Source organism: Leguminivora glycinivorella, chromosome 9, assembly GCF_023078275.1.
Source record: "Leguminivora glycinivorella isolate SPB_JAAS2020 chromosome 9, LegGlyc_1.1, whole genome shotgun sequence".
Lineage (NCBI taxonomy): Eukaryota > Metazoa > Arthropoda > Insecta > Lepidoptera > Tortricidae > Leguminivora > Leguminivora glycinivorella.
Window position 1 is genome coordinate 23,325,798 of NC_062979.1, and position 17,245 is coordinate 23,343,042.

Genomic DNA, 17,245 nt, shown 5'->3' on the forward strand with positions numbered 1-17,245 from the left:
TTTAGATTCCTTTTTTTTTTTCGAAAACCATTAAAAATCGGTAACTAAAAACATTCATTGAATATAACAACATTAACAACCCAAAGAAAATAATAAGAAAGTGTCATCACAACTCTGTCTTATCCTCTTCATCGTTAATTTGGAGACTTATCAAAACTTTATTATTTAATTCACTCCACCCCTTTCAACCCTATCCTTATCAGATTAAATGAGTGACGGTAAATATAATGAAATTTCATCACCGACACCCGACTGCCTCCTGTCGCCAGCAATTAATGTACATTGCTATTAATTTAATTACTTCAAATCTTAGATTCTCCAATATTTGAGTAAGTTCGTCAAGAGAGCTTAAATTTACTATAGCGATGACGCACAAATAGTGTTGTGAATTTAAGCTTTGAGGCGTAAACTAGAAAACTCGAGTCCCGACTTCCGAGTCTTGAAGCCTCGAACCTTAAAGCCTCGACTATATAAGCCTCAACTTAATTAGTTCGCGTTGCTGCTTACGAGCACAAAAACCTCGAGTCTTCAGGCCTCAAGCTTTAAAGCCTCTTAAGCGTTGAAGGTTTAAGTCTATAAGGTTTGTAGCATTTAAGTCTTAAAAGCTTTTAAACCTGAGGTCGACAGAAGTAAACACCGGCCAAGTGCGAGTCGGTTTCGCCCACTGAGGATTTCGTACTTTTTAGTATCCTGAGATACATGAGATACAGCCTCGTGATGTGACCGGATTGACGGACAGCGGAATTTTAGTAATAGAGCCGCGTTATTACGCTTTGTGTACGGATCCCTAAAAACTACCACACCGGATACCGTCAAATTAAGGGTTAAAAATAAATACACAATAATACTTTCTGCCTATAACGCTCGTTGTTTCAGCTCTTGACGGTTGACCCAGGTCTTCGAGATTTGGGGGTTTGAGCTCTCTATGAAGCCTGAGTCTTAAAGACTTACTCACTACTACATAGATTAATTTGATTGTCATAGATTGTGATTTTATAGTGTGCTCTGAAAAGAGCAGTTTGAGACTGCCTTGAGAAGAGCAGTTTACGTTGCCCCGAGAAGGGAAGCTTTATATTGTTCCGACAAGTGTTTTAAAATAATGTGACAAAAAATAACGTGCCGTATTTTATGATTCAGATTGAAAGGGTTACCGATAAGGTTCATTTTTCTCTAAATAAGAAATACAATCAGAACAACGGAAGGCCATGACAATTTGGCACATTATTTGGCACGTTATTTTTTGTCACATTTGACCGGTTCGAGTCCCGACTGAGGCAAGCGATTTTTCGTAAATCCTTAAATGCAGAATTTATTGTTTTTAAAAACAAAGGAAAGTCTCCCTTACACAAAATGTGCTATTTAGAATATTTAAGGTAGTAGCCATCCATGTGGCATTCGATTTTTCCACCCTGTATATAATAGAACTCAATGTCGGCTGCTCGCGTGCGGTCCGTTTGTTAATGTACCAATTATAAAAGGCGGCATTTTGTGAATATCAAATCGAAGCAGTGAGCTTTCTGTACTTGTACTATATATTCTGTGCCGTTAGTTAGTTCAATTAATTGTTATTAATGGCGTCAATCCTGCCAAGATAACACCTAAACGGGGTGAATTGTTTGCTGCCAGTAAATTAATTAGTCGTTCAGTGATGATGTGTGTGGAACCAGTGTATACCTGTATGCCGCAAAAATATGTAACAGGCTGAAATGTCATAAGTATACAAAAATTACCAAGGCCTCCGTGTCCAGAGCTGGATTCGAACCAGGGCTAGGGATTGCAATCCGGTCCAGTGGAGCTGATAATCTAGCCGGATCCGGTATTTTTTACATGTTACCGAAGCCAGCACTGGTACATGCCATGCATTGATGGAATTAGTACTAATTCCAGGAATCTGCTCAATAGGTACCTACACACGGGTGGTGTAAAAAATACACCCACGATCATTGTGTTCGTTAGCAAATATTATAGTTTCGAACAATGATTGTGCCAATATTTCCTAGAATAAGTACAATAAGTTCCGTTACGATTTAGTTCTACTAAGAGTTTCGTGGAAAAGGATATTTCGGCAAATGCGTATATATTGTGGGTTCGATTCTCTGAATGTTTACTTTCATTTTGATTCACTGTAAAATCATTATTACGTAACAAAAATAATTTACAAAGGAAGGAGATTGGACATGCTGTCTGAAGCATTCAAAGCTAGGGATGGAGCAGAAAGCTAGGGAAACTAAGCAAAAGACAACTCCAAATTACGGGGGTGTTCACAGGCCATTACGGGGTCAAAGGAATTTTGGCCAAGATGGGACACGCCGACAACACTGATTGTCGCATGTGTGGCGAAGGGGAAGAGACCGTCAGACGTCTAATGTGTGAATGTCACGCCCTCGCCAGACAAAGAATGATGTAGGTACTTTGGACTTTGGAGCAGGTTACCTGGTGCCAAAGGACTTCAGAGAGTTATCCATGAGCCTCATCGATACGTGGAGATGGTCGAGAAGCTCCTGAATAACTGAAGGATCTTAAGATCCTTTTATTTTAAGTGACAGCTTTATGAAATAAAATTTACTTTTTATGTAAAAACATCCAATGTTAATAAAAAAAATTACACAAAAAAATATTTTTTTTAGCGAAATTTGCTTGACGTCATATAACATTTTATCTTTATTTTGCCTTCAGGAGTGCGTAGTTAAAATTTTTCAGTTTCCTCATGTTATTTACATCGGGTCTTTAAAGCAGTATATCGTCCGTCACTGGTGTCCTGCCGTTTCGCCAAAAAACGTTTCGTCAAATTTCATTTCCCAATAATCATATCGCAATAGTTTCATTGCCCAAAGTATTGTTTGGCAAAGATATGTTTCGCAATGAATTTGTTTGGTCAAATTATCATTTGGCACAATTTTACTTAGTCAAATTTTACTTAGACAAAACTTTATTTCGCAAACGTTTTTAATGGCAAAACTTATATCCCAAATACATGTTTGGTCAAAATTTCACATCGCAAATTTCGAAAATATTTAGGCATTTGCATTTTCATTTCTACGGGATTAATTTAATTTACCGAAGATTTTTTTTGCCAAATTTAACTTAAAATTGTCAAATGATAATTTTAGTTTTATTTCCAAGGCTTCAGTTGGACAAGAAAAGTTTGCTCAACTTTATTTTTGTCAAAAAATGTTTCTACAAATTACACCATGCAAAACCACGTTTGACAATAAATATTACAAGGCATAAATTTAATGTAATAATTTTATTAGTATTGTAACAGAAAACTCGTGTGCGACAGGGTCAGTTTAGGTGCGACGACGAGCGAAGCGAGGAGGAGCGTGTTAGGTTGACAGTGAGCAAACCAGGAAAGGCTTTTTAAAGTAAGTAATTAAAAATTAATAGAACATAATGGTCTTGAAAACATAAGGTTTCTTTTTAATAAAATGTATCCGGACATGTAAGTGAAAATGTCATCCTTGACATTTGCAGCAGGAGGAAAAAAAGTACGACATACACATTATTTCACACAAATCTTGGACACAACACAAAGTATAAAATCAACAAACAAATTTTTAGTGCGCCATTTAATTACAATATATTGGGAAATGGAAATTTTGCCTAACAATACCTTTGACTAAATAATATTTGGTAAAATGAAATTTGACCAAGTAAATATTTTGAGAAACAAATACTTGCCAAAAAAAGTTTTGCTAAATGTCAATTTGCGATAAGTTGTTTTGCCAAACGTTTATTTGGGAAATGATAATTTGGGAATAATAGTTTGGGATGTGAAACTTTGGGAAACGTTTTTTGGCGAATCGTCAGTAAACCATCGTCACTACTTTTAAAAAATCTCGTATCTCACGCTGTTCCTCAAAGTTAAAACGCAGCGCAGTACAATTTTCATTTCATTGACAGACGATGATACAAGTTTTTTTTAAATTAGTGACGATATGTGTCATATTGTTTCATTCCAGCGCTAGTAATGCGGAAGGGGTGTGACATTGCTGTTGACTGCATTACTGCCACCACTATCAAAGTTTAGTTTAACATCGATAATTTGCCATTTGTAAAAGTAAGAATCCATTTTCAATAAGATACAGCGGGGCAAATCTCGACTGAGGGACAAATATCACCGGTCCATTCTTTCCATGTTTTACAATGTTTGCATTATTAAATAGAGTGTCCACCGGTTATATATGGTAGGCGTGTTCAGTGGATTCTAAAACTCAACATCATAGTGTAATAATGGAAAAAATGGATTAGTTACAACTGTCTCCCTATCGAGATTTGCCCCGCTGTACCTTACAACAAACCTTCAATCAGCCTTTTTACAAATGAAATGTAATTCTCCGAGAACATAAAAATCAAACATTGAGTAACAAATTGAAAACATTGTATTCACTCCTGAAAATCGGAAGGACTTTGGAGACATTCGCCTTTTAAAAATATGATGCCAACCAATCTCCGCGTATAGAGATTTGGAACTTACATTCAGGAGCAATACCCAAAGCTTCGTACCATACAGGATTTAAATAGGTACCAATAAATGTATTCATAGGTAAATTATAGGGTATTCTTAACACAAAGCTCAGGAATACTGTAACCCAAGGAACAAATAATTATGCTCATTACACAAATATTTCCCTTACCGGGATTCGACCGAAGGACCATCGCCTTAGCAGGCAAGATCATTGCCAACTATTTATTGTAAACGGTAAACTGTTCATTGAATAAATATATATTTTTTTAATTTAATAATTTTTAACCATATACAAAATTCAAATTGCACCACTAAAATTGTTAACAGTGTAGCAATTGTTATCCTAATTCGTAAATCTGAATACGCAAGAAGGTTTCCAGTAGACAAAGGGGTTCCTAAATCAACAGAAACACAAGGGAGTGCCATTAGGCGGGATCAAAATATTCCAAATATAATTGTGGAAGATATGAGTTCGATGGGATCCGGTTCGAGAGATATGGATTGGTTCAATTATTTGGAGATGTGTAACGGAAAATGTTATTGTCTCATGTTGTTTTACTTTCAGAAGAAATAATGGTGTTTTGTTATACATAAGGTAGAGGGGGGCAATGGTACACGTGTTCAGTGGATACTTTATTATGGACGATCGGTCTGGCTCAGTCGGTAGTGACCCTGCCTGCTAAGCCGAGGTCCTGGGTTCGAATCCCGGAAAGGGCATTTGTTTGTGCGATGAGCACAAATATTTGTTCCGGAGCTATGGATGTTTTCTATGTATATTTAAGTATGTATATCGTCGCTTAGCACCCATAGTATAAGCTTTGTTTGGGGCTAAGTTGATCTGTGTAAGGTGTCCTCAATATTTATTTATTTATTATGTCATTCTAGCTTCCGTGTGGTGACGGGTTAAGAATTTTACCACTCCCTTTCTTCCCGTGAGTGTCGTAGAAGTTAAATTGTGGCGTATGCGAGAGGCTGCCAACCTGTCACTGCAGTGTCAAAATTTCGTTTTCTATCAACCCTTTTTTGCCAAGAGGGGCACTGAAACTTGAGTATTTTCATGTGCTCTGCCTACCCTTTATGGGATACAGGCGTGATTGTATGTTCAGATGGGGGCGTTGTTCAGATTCTTCATAATTTATAGAGAAAACGGTCACTAGAAAACCAAAACTTACTTTAACCGAAAATTATGACAATTTCTGTGACGTTTTTACTATCGAGTACCTACCTAACGTATTTTGGGGGTTACCAGGAAGTGCTAACGCCGTTCAATTTACGACGCAAGAGAGGGACGGAGCTATATAACTGGTATAGCTGTGTCCCTTTCTCACGTAAACTGATCGATCGGCTTTAATACATCATAGTAACCCCCCTGAACTCGTAGTAGCGTTGGACGGTACTATCAGCTTCAAAAGTGCAAGGAGAAATTATGAATAGATTCATTGATAAATTCGCCATGCACTTTTGCAGCTAGTACATCGATCACCCTTGCCGTAATAGCCGTGAAAATGAACACGCTCGCCTCAATAACGCCTGAGCGAGGTAAATTTTTAATGGCCGGGGGAAATTCACAAAGCTACTAGTTCCACTGCAGAGTAAAGCTGGCCTTTAGGTCTGTAGGTACCAAAGTGCTGGATGTCTATCAATGCGGGCTATTTTGGAATCGATACTAAGCTTAGAAATGACAGTCTAGTCACAGTCTAGTCAGTAGATGCGACAGTAATTTAATAGAAAAGATTGTGGAGGATTTAAAAACAAACGAAAATCAAAGAACGAGTGAATTAAAGCCTGAGAAGGTAAGAAAAGAACAGGTGAAAGACCATATGAATGATGATAGAAAGGTATATGTAGAACTAAAAGGCAATAAAGCGATAGGCAAAGTACAGTAAGCAAATGGTGATGAAGTTTATTAACAGTTTAACTAGCAGAAGAAGAGTAGAAATTAAAAATTGGCACTGCCGCAATGTCTCCCTTCAAACCAAAATGTATTGTAAGAATACGAAAGGACACTACGATGTTGCTACTTACTAAGTATTCAATAATTAAGTAGTCAAGAGATAAGATTTCGAAGTTCTCTTCTAGGTTAAAGAAAAAAGACCCTAGCAAAGGCCGGAATAAGCCTAAGTAGAAGAAGAAGATAGTGATGTTATTTAAGAGTCGAAATTAGATTAGTATCAAGTTACAATAGACACCGTACAAGACGTTTTGTAACACAGACGTGCCTTACCGAACTTCTGAATGTTTGATCAGCGGTCGATATCGACTCGAGGCTTTAAATACTTAATCCATCCCAACGTTTAAACGTCAATATGAATGACAGCTGTAAAATGAATTTTCGTATTTTTGGCTTTCGACTTCATATGCTCCATATTTGTGGCTTTTCCACTCCATTTGTGACTTTTATAACTATTGTACACGTTTAAATGTCAAATTGAATGACAGGTGTTAAATGGAATTTCATATTTTTGGCTTTTGAAATATTTTATCCATTTGTGGTTTCTGAAATTGACAAGTGACGTTGATCGTTTATTCTAGTGTAACCTAGTTAAGAACTGTGGAACTTTACTAATGATTTCTGTGACGGATTGAAAAGTTTTTTTATAATTTATAAAAATGTTCATCTTGATTTTCGTTTTTGTTATTGAAGAGATGATGCAAAAACTGAAAAAAACCAGACAAAAAATGAATTCAATTAGAAAGAACTAGAAACTGTTAAAAGAAGATTCTTTTAACACTTATTTACCATACTTACGGAGTATCTGCCCCTATCTATCTATTTTACTGCTTTGTTAGTGCTTGCTCTTTAAATCTCACTAGTTTCTAGTTCTTTCTAATTGAATTCATTTTTTGTCTGGTTTTTTTTTCAGTTTTTGCATCATGTGTAGGTAGCTTTTGTATGAAATTGAATATACTTTTAATCTGCCTTACATAAATAATCATCTTCGGCTGGAAAGAATCACAATCATTCACTTGACTTTTTTAATTCATTTGATAAATGACTAAGCTAAAATAATTGATCCAATTGCTGGTATTAAAGAAACAAAATCAGTTTCTACTATGACTGTTTTATTATCATGTCTCTTTGAATCCGTTGACCATTTACTTGTCTTCTCCAACCCTGATCTGCTTGTAAGAGTAGAGGAACGGCTTGAACTCTTGCACCGCAATCGGAGTCGGCATAGCCACAGGTACCGGCTTGAAGGCTAGCGTGTAAGGAGCTGTATCCACAAGCCGGTACTGCCCGTTCTCGTCCCAGTGCACCTCGGCTGACGCCACAGCCACGGCAATGCAGAGGAAGATGGCTAGGAGTTTCATCTGTAAGAACATTTATATATAGGCTTTGTTTTATTAAATTTATAAATTATTATATAATTGAAGATTTTAACTTGCAAACTTGAGATTTCCAATATTTTTCCGTGTGGAGACTTCTTCGTACTCTTTGAGGAACAGTTTTATAGAAGTAGTAAGATGGTACATTTATAAATACAGTTGTTTCATTTTAAATAAGTTAAAACCACTAAATAAATAACGGTACATACAATTTCAACGTTTACCCAACCATTAAGTATATTGGTATACACAATTAATTTTACTAAAGTACTAGTCAAATTGAGGAATTTTCTAATAAAGTTCAGTTACAACAACAGTTACAAACTGAATTGATACATGAACTAGCCAGGAATGTTTAATACCTTTTATTTATTTTAAGCTTTTGATTCGGGCCACAAAGCCTATGTTATAAATACCTGCATAATTATGTTGCACATTTATTTTTAGGTCGCTATTGGAAATAATATAACTGCGAGGTAAGGTAAAATAATTTAGAGAAAATTGGTTCTCTCTCTGGTCCCACACTAGAGAAAGCCTGGCCCGAAATTATGGTTTCAAAACATTTTAAGGCCGTGTTATGACTAAAACGTAAATTTAACTAACAACAAAGACAATCGACGTGACGATTTATGAAGATCTTAATCTAATGCTTCGTCGTTGTCAAAATCAAAGTGTCTTTTTACGTAATTAGCAAGGTTTTCTTGTCACTTTATTTGCCTCCTTGCCACATTAACAAAACTATAATAATATAATAGTAGTGATAAAATAACTAAACGTTAATATATCACCACAAATTATGTAATTGAGACAGAAAAACCCGGCTAACTAAGAAAATCGTGGGACCTAACACCTGTCCTTGCGGTATACCCGAAAAGAGACTTTATTCCATCGTATTTTAGTAGAAAATTCCTTTGTACTTGTATTTTTTGTATGTAATTTATCATCGAACGTCGAGCCGTCAAAATGGCCGCTTATCCGCCATCTTGATTGGCCAATTGCCGCAATATGGCGGCCACTGATTTGACGTGATTGAAAAAATGTTTAGGGAAAAATCTTAATTTAAAGTAAGTTCGATACCTACGTTTTTGTTTAAACTTGTTATTTTTTATGCTTATCTTGAAAAATAAAACTGAAATGATGATCCGAATCATCTGATGATACCTAATAGAAATATTTTAAGATTTAGAAAACAAAAGAACATCGAGTTTTTCACTTAAACATTATATACCTGATTCAAATGAATGAAAAAGAAAAACCAACTATATTGAAGGAGTTAGATTCGTACCTAGTTAACTTGACAGCTATTTAGACAGCTCCGCCGGTGCAACTGTTATTTTAACCGTCAAGTTTCTATTAACTTTGAAGTTTACTTATCCCTTGCACAGGCGAGGCTATTAAAGTCTCTGTTTACTTGATACGACTCTATTATATTTAAAGTAAATAAGTTAATAATAATTATATATTAATTTCTTTTTTTTTTAAATCAAATCTTGACGTGTATAATAAGTTTTCAGTACAGATGGTGTTTTTTTTACGCACTAGTGCGAGAAGTGGTTCATTATATGCTAGGTCGAAACTTTGGAAGCTCATCTGTACTGAAAAACGTCGTACGCTACACGTGCGAAAAGGAAATTCTAAACTCGTGTCGGTTTAAAACACTCCCTTCGGTCGTGTTTTAATTTATCGCCACTCGTTTCGAACTTCCTTTTTTTACGCACTTGTATCGTAATGTACTATTTTAACCTTATTTGTTGCAGAAACTTTAAAATAAAACTGTACCTTTGCGTTTATTCTTCGGCGGGTTTCCGTTGAATGATATTATCAAACAAAAACCTGTGTATTTATAATTTTAAAAGATATCTGCCAAATCATTACCAACCGTTATTTAAACGTAGTTGCGGTTTAATCAAGTAGACATAATGATCTGGTTACGATCATAATCGTTATAGTCATAACACAAAATATTTATTTAATTGAAATTTTATTAGAGAACATTTTGGACCTGAATCAAACTCGCGTGCCGAGATAGGACGTAAGGCCGGTAACAGACAGTTTTAAAATTCATAATCTGAAAAAAATCACAATATTAAAAAAATCAGATCGAGTGCACGGAGTTCCATACTATTTCCACACACACTCTTGTTTTTTTCAGATTATGAATTTTCAGATTGATCTGACAGATGAAGACACAAGTCTTTTTTTATTAGGGTTCCGTAGTCAACTAGGAACCCTTATAGTTTCGCCATGTCTGTCTGTCCGTCCGTCCGTCCGTCCGTCCGTCCGTCCGTCCGTCCGTCCGCGGATAATCTCAGTAACCGTTAGCACTAGAAAGCTGAAATTTGGTACCGATATGTATATCAATCACGCCAACAAAGTGCAAAAATAAAAAATGGATAAAAATGTTTTATTAGGGTACTCCCCCTACATGTAAAATGGAGGCTGTTTTTTTTTTCATTCCAACCCCAACGTGTGATATATTGTTGGATAGGTATTTAAAAATGAATAAGGGTTTACTAAGATGGTTTTTTGATAATATTAATATTTTCGGAAATAATCGCTCCTAAAGGAAAAAAAAGTGCGTCCCCCCCCTCTAACTTTTGAACCCTATGTTTAAAAAATATGAAAAAAATCACAAAAGTAGAACTTTATAAATACTTTCTAGGAAAATTGTTTTGAACTTGATAGGTTCAGTAGTTTTTGAGAAAAATACGGAAAACTACGGAACCCTACACTGAGCGTGGCCCGACACGCTCTTGGCCGGTTTTTAAGATTATGAATTTTAAGACTATATGTTGCCGGCCTAGATCATTTTAAAAACTTTTTTTGTTTTTTAATAATAAACACCTATTTGTATGTTCGTTCGGATCAAATCTTGCAAGGTAACTTAATACTCACTACAAATTTTTCATCGCAATAATAATTTGTTTAGTGGTTTTCAATTATCTAAACAATCATTATTAATTTGTTATCCTTTGACCTAATCACCTGACTGTTTCAAACCAAACTTGACCAAAATCAACATTCTCGCGTACAAACTTCAAGTTTCAACTCAAAGTTCAACGCTCAGCCATAAAATACACCCTCGCCTAGCAATTACCTAATACTTATTTATTTATTTAATTATGTTAATACATTTATTCTGAACAAAAATTAAATATTGAATCAATTAAATTTCGCCGTTAGGTACTGTTACTTTGATGGATTTAGGAAATGTTGAACAGAGATAACAAAACAATACCTAAATCTAAGAAAAAACAGCGACGCGAAAATTGCACTTCAATATTAATTCGCTTAAAGCCTCGTTTCGTTATCGGCCTCGCACTTCCTCGTCCCTTATAAATGATGCACAAAAAAGGCAGTCGTAAACATGTCGGGGGCAGGAAACAATAGAGGGGTCAATGAACCCCGCGGTGTGGTGGCAATATCGTGCTTGATATCGCTACTCTATTCAGGGTGGCTAGCCGAATGGCACAATCGCTCACGAAACGCTCACGAAACGAAGCGCTAGTAGATATCTATCTCTATCGCGCTTGCGTATTGGCGCGACAGAGCCAGCGGCGTATCGCTTTCGTTTGGCGTCGGAGAAATGCCATTCGGCTACGGGGCCTGTACGGCTAGCACATGATTGGCGTACCTAAACAATTTTTAAAGTAAATTTTTAGTACCATTTTTCAGTACAGATGGTTTTTTTACGCACTAGTGCGAGAAGTGGTTCATTATATGTCAGGTCGAAACTTCAGAGGGCCATCTGTGAAAAACGTCGTACGATACACGTGCGAAAAGGAAATTCGTAACTCGTATCGATTTTAAACACTTCCTTCGGTCGTGTTTTAATTTATCGCCACTCGTTTCGAATTTCCTTTTTTTCGCACTTGTATCGTAATGTATCGTAAAGTACTAAAAATATAGATACAGATGTAGTGCGTAAAGGGTTTCCTTCGGAAACGTTCGTATTTGTCATGCTAGTTCAGCACAGACCAACCCCTATAGACATCTATTACAAGACGACTCGCGGTCGCCAGCCTTCCTAGTATTTGCACTGATATAAGCGCGGGCGCTCGCCGTGCCCGATCAGTATCGACCAAGTAACAGACCCGAAAGCAGCGCGTGTTTTTCGCACAAAAAAATTGGAAAAGGGTATTTTGATGCCTTAAAGATGTCCACCTGTAGTGTGAAATGGTGTGGAAAGGTAACAAGAAGCTCAAATTTAAAAACAGACGGCATTACATTCCACAAATAAGTCATATTTATAATTTATTCAGAGCCGGCATAGGTCAACTTACATTGGCTTCTTACGCGTCAGTAGAGGGACAGTCATACTTCTGTCCCTTTTCATCTGGCGCGACTGCCCGCCGTCCTTGAAACGGCCAATCACAGCGCGCTTAACACATTCCCCGCCCGCTCCTCGCACCCCAAACACCGGTGACTCGTATCGCGAACCAAATATACAAGACTGCTACTCTATAGGAGGTTCTCTGTGTAGTTCAGTCAATGTCAGTACATCTTGTACTGGCACTGACTGAAATAGCATGACACGTTCGTACGTTTCCGTAACAATACGAAAGCAAATATTTTTGCTCTACATCTGTAATAATCTATAGAGCGGCATCACGACAGTCGAAATGTATGGAAAAGACATTTTTTGCGAGCATTGGTTCCATAACAAAACTTGTCAATTGGGTCATTTCTTTCAAAGTTGTCCATACCACTTTTTTTTATAACATGGGTATTTTTTACGCGATATTTTTTAATACTCAGAATTAAACATGGGTATTTTTGATCCTGATAAGAGAAAAAAAGATTTCCATATGTTTTTTCGAACCTTTCATTCCGTTACCGCCATACAAAATGTATGAAAAAATGGAAACGGAATGGGAAAAAAAACCTTGGGACACTTTGTTTCTCCTATTAGAATTGAAAGAGCTCGCGATTCTGAGTGAAAACCACATAAAAAATTCCAAATCCAAAAAAGTGGGGTGGACAACTTTGAAAAAAATGGCCCAATTATGACCTCAAAAGTCACTTTATGGCTAGGCTAGCACTTACAAATACACCCTGTACATCGATTTAAACTTCTCTAGATACACTATCACCTACAAATTCGGCACTCAAAAGTGTCCGATCGCTTAGTTGCAAATGTGTGCGTCCAGTTGACAAACGAAAACTTCGCAATGTAGTAAAAACTACTTTCATTTTATTACAAAAACAACGTTATTTCTTAGTACTTAAAGTTCAATTTCAAATGCAAGCAATTGGCGGTTATGACATTAATGAATGTGATCATCGCGAAAGCCATAAAATTTTATTACCGCAGATCGCAGGTGTGCATATTTTTAAAAAAATCTACGTCTTATTGCAACCAACTTAAGTTTAATTTCGTTTGCGCTGCAACAATCTAGACGCCATTTTTAAATTGGGAACGAGGATGGACAGAGGCATCATGGGAGTCGCGCTATGAGATAAAAGGCGAGAATGAGGAAATTTTCGGTATTTTTGCGAAAAACTGTTTTAAAAAATCCTATTAGATTGAAAACTTCTTAAGGAACAAAACGTTTGGTATAACATTTTTCGAGATGTTGCGTATTTTAAGCGGAAAAAAATAAAATGTGTTTTTATTGTATGAAACTGAAAGATACATATCTTATTTTAAGAAAACTCGCAGATCCTGACGGATTATCTCAAACAAAAAAAATGTAAGGTACGGCGGGACAATTTGGACTGGGGGACAATTGCAACTGATCAATATTTCCACGTTTTGCAATGTTTGCATTATTAAATAGAGTCAACTGATGTAAAGTGTAGTCTGTGTCTATACATGTGTGCGTATATGTATATATGTATGTATGTGTGTGTGTGTGTGTGTGTGTGTGTGTGTGTGTGTGTGTGTGTGTGTGTGTGTGTGCGTACGTGCGTGCGTGCGTGCGTGCGTGCGTGCGTGCGTGCGTGCGTGCGTGCGTGTGTGCGTGCGTGCGTGCATGCGTGCGTGCGTGCGTGCGTGCGTGCGTGTGTGTGTGTGTGTAGATGTGAAGGTAAACAGGGGGTGGGAGGGATGGTACTGGAGAATATGAATTAAGTAGCTATTAAAACAAGGAAAAATAGAATTATGATATTAATTTATTCTTACAAAGCCTTGTGTGGGTATATAGATTAAAGTATAATATATGAGCATCTTAACAGATCTATGTACCCTGAAACAAATTTAATTTATTATACACTTGTCGTTTTGATGTGTTCTTTTTTTCAACATTTTCTTTTTTGCAAATGTAATGCAAACGAACATCTATATATTTCCTTACTGCCGCTTTTGTTAATTCATAGATGTGGTGGAACTGATCATTTGTATGAGCATCTGTGTTTGTAAATATCTTGACATCTACGAGGGACCGAAGGATTTTCATTGTTAAATATTGGCCATCATATTGCCTTGCTAATGATTTTCCCCCACTTAATTTAATACAGTGCCTGATTACGTTTTCTGACTTACTGCATATCAGGTATACATCCTTAGATGCATAGCAAAGTCCTCCTACATCTTTGATGTCCACCAATTTATGGAACCATTCTTTCTCTGTAGCAAGTAGATGATTTTTGCAGTCATCGCAGTTTATTTTTTTTAACAAATGATAGACAACAAATCCAGATATATATCCCACAATTTGGTCAGTAACGTTATTTTGTTCTGCTTCTAATAGTTCGGAGAGGTGGTCACAGTTGCTATTGTATCTTTCCTCAACTGTTTCTTGATTCTTGCGATTTTCTAAAAATGCTTTTGATATATTTTCTTCGTCTTCGTCCTCACGTCGTATTCCGGTAGTGGTATTATTTATTTTTGCAGTTGATTCGCCGCTGTTTAAAATCGGTATGTTTTCCAATGGTAAGCAATTTCCACTAAATTTTTTGCTTAACTCTACATGAGCCAGCAATTTTTTGTATGCAGATTTAAATTGCCTTGTGTTGGGATTGTTGTTATGACCACCTAGACTTCGGATTTTTCCGAAGAAAAGTTCTACGTGGTCTTGGCTGAATTTGTATGTGGTCAAGAAAGACAGTCGTTTGGTGGCGATCAGGGTTGTGTACAGGTATTGTACGCTGTTGATACAAGTGAGCAACCCTATGACACCGGTATTTGCCCTACACTTGTATAAGGGTACCATTTTTGCCTCGTACACAACTCTCTTCTCTTTCTTCACTGTTTTTGTCTTTTTGAACATAGTTTTGGTACTCAAGGACAGCAAATATGTTTTGGCACTATTGCAGAGGTCCAAAACTTTGCCTGAGTTTTTTTCATTAAGGGGCATATTGTAGCCAAAGTCACTCAATCTTCTTGTATTTAAAATGTCAAAAAGATCATTGATAGTTTTAATAAACTTGACCGTGGCATCGGAATCGGAAAAATGTTCGATGTGCAGTTGTTTATCGCAAAATTCAATCGCTTTAGCTACGCTATTGCTGAGTAACTGTGTAGCCAACTTTACCTTCATAACTTCATTTCTGAAGTTTATGTGCCTTACACTAAGTTTATTGGCCAAATGTAAACTGTTCTCTTCTTGTAGATTGTGTAGAGCCAAAATTAGGCCCCATTTTATTTCTTGTCCCTCAGCATCATATATACGTTTTTGTGCCTCCAACAAATTTCTCATAAGTTTAACCATGTGGCAGGCATCTAGAAACACTGCGACTTCATTCCCACCACATGGGTGAGGGAATGTTGTCTTCATGTTATCGTGGGGTTCAAGATTGCATCCGAGAACTTTCATGCAATTCAAGTTGGTTTTGCAGCCATCGAATGTTAGAGAAACAATTTCGACACCTACGTCATGACATTTTTGGAGAATGAGTTGTACCATATTTGCCTTCATTTCTCCAGTCAAACTATGTATAAAAAAATAAGCAACTGGCAGTGTCCACGATTGGTTCAAAGACACTACAACAAAAACATAGGCTTGGGTCGCTTTCATCTCTGAATCATCATGTCCAATACCTAAATCTACAAGGCCTTCAAATTTTCTTCCAGTCCAAGTTTTTTGTTGTCGAATAGACATCTCATCAACCACTAAACTGCATAATAACGGTTCAGAAGACGCTTTCGCTTTATCAGCCAGTCTTAAAAAAGCCTCTTCTGTAAAACCAGGTTGCGCATCTACATTTTTATACCACCTAAATAATGTATTCGGGTGTGGTAGATTCTGAGAAAATATGTCACGTAAGTATTTATATGCTGCTGGCGAGTAAAAATGGAGTGTTAAAGCAAATTTTCGAAATTCTGGGGGATACTTAGCAAAAGAAACTGTCTTTTTTGCAAGTAACATATTTATAGCTTTCTCATTAGATTCCTTCATTTTTCGTGTTAAATCATTACTTAACGATTCGTCAACCAGTCTGTTCTTTTTTAAATCTGCGACTATTTCTTTTAAGGTTAAGTTTTTTTTTATTAGTCTCTTGTTTTTCTTTCTTAAATTTTGAATTTGTTTATTTTTTAGATCAATGGTTTTCTGACATATCCTAAGCGATTTTTTGTAATAAGATGTTTTTGGAGTATCCAAAACTGAGGTCAGTCCTGATGATGTCGGCGACGGCGAATGTCGATGCGTTAAATTTAACTGTCGTCCAGAACCCTCATTTCCGGTTTCGTCTCGAGTGGTCGTCGCCTCACCTAAGATCTGCTCATTTGGAGCTGCAATTTTCACTATTTCATTTGCCTGCAAGAAGAGATTTTGGATGTTTACTATTCTTTGTATAATTAATTGTAATTTCAGATTGAAAAACCAGTTCATTTACTTACCTCTGTTTTTGATTGTGATGCAATCGATTTGTCTCGAGCATATCTCTCAGAGGGTTTGTTATCTAGCGAACTTAATGTAGTAGTGGTAGTGGTCTTAGACAGTTCTAGTTTTTTCGTTAATATATCCACCACCTAGAAATAAAAGTTCTCATTAGTGATCTATGTCATATTTCCATACTTACCATATTTTCCAAGCGCGAACGTCAAGATTAACAAAGTGCTTGGCAAAATAAAAACATCGAAAATACTGTTATCGATGAATACACCCCTTACAACGTTAATATTTCCTATATTTTCGCTACAACGCATCGTAATTCAGTAGCAGTTGTAAAATATGTTATTTAATTTATGCAAATTTATTTAACGAGACGTAGAACTAGACTAAACGATAGTTTAATTTTCTTCCAAACTAGCTGATTGCAAGGTATCATTATGTCCCAGTTTATATATCATACTTTTTGAGGAATGAGGTTGTACAAACAAACAGATAGTCGGACGGGTACGAAAAAGCTATAACAGGTTTTGTTTCAGGTATTTTGGCTAAAACCCTAAAATTTATTCAACCGCAACCACATACTTATATTTTATAACTTATGACCTACCTCCAACTTGTCACTAGTTATGCTTTTACTAGGTTCATTACTCAGCGAAACTGATGTGGAGGTTGT

General features: G+C 36.4%; 2 protein-coding genes across 2 annotated transcripts in view; one reads left to right on the plus strand and one right to left on the minus strand.

The window, feature by feature from the left end:
* Positions 1-8,217, minus strand: part of LOC125229356 — a 46,077-nt gene extending 37,860 nt beyond the window's left edge. The window contains exons 1-2 of the mRNA XM_048134177.1: positions 8,212-8,217; positions 7,569-7,780 (exon numbers count right to left, since the gene is read on the minus strand). Of these exons, the coding sequence (XP_047990134.1) occupies positions 7,569-7,780; positions 8,212-8,217 (218 nt within the window). The remainder of the gene's footprint in view (positions 1-7,568; positions 7,781-8,211) is intronic.
* LOC125229781 overlaps positions 1-17,245 on the plus strand; it is a 517,609-nt gene that overhangs the window by 314,512 nt on the left and 185,852 nt on the right. The window lies entirely within an intron of this gene.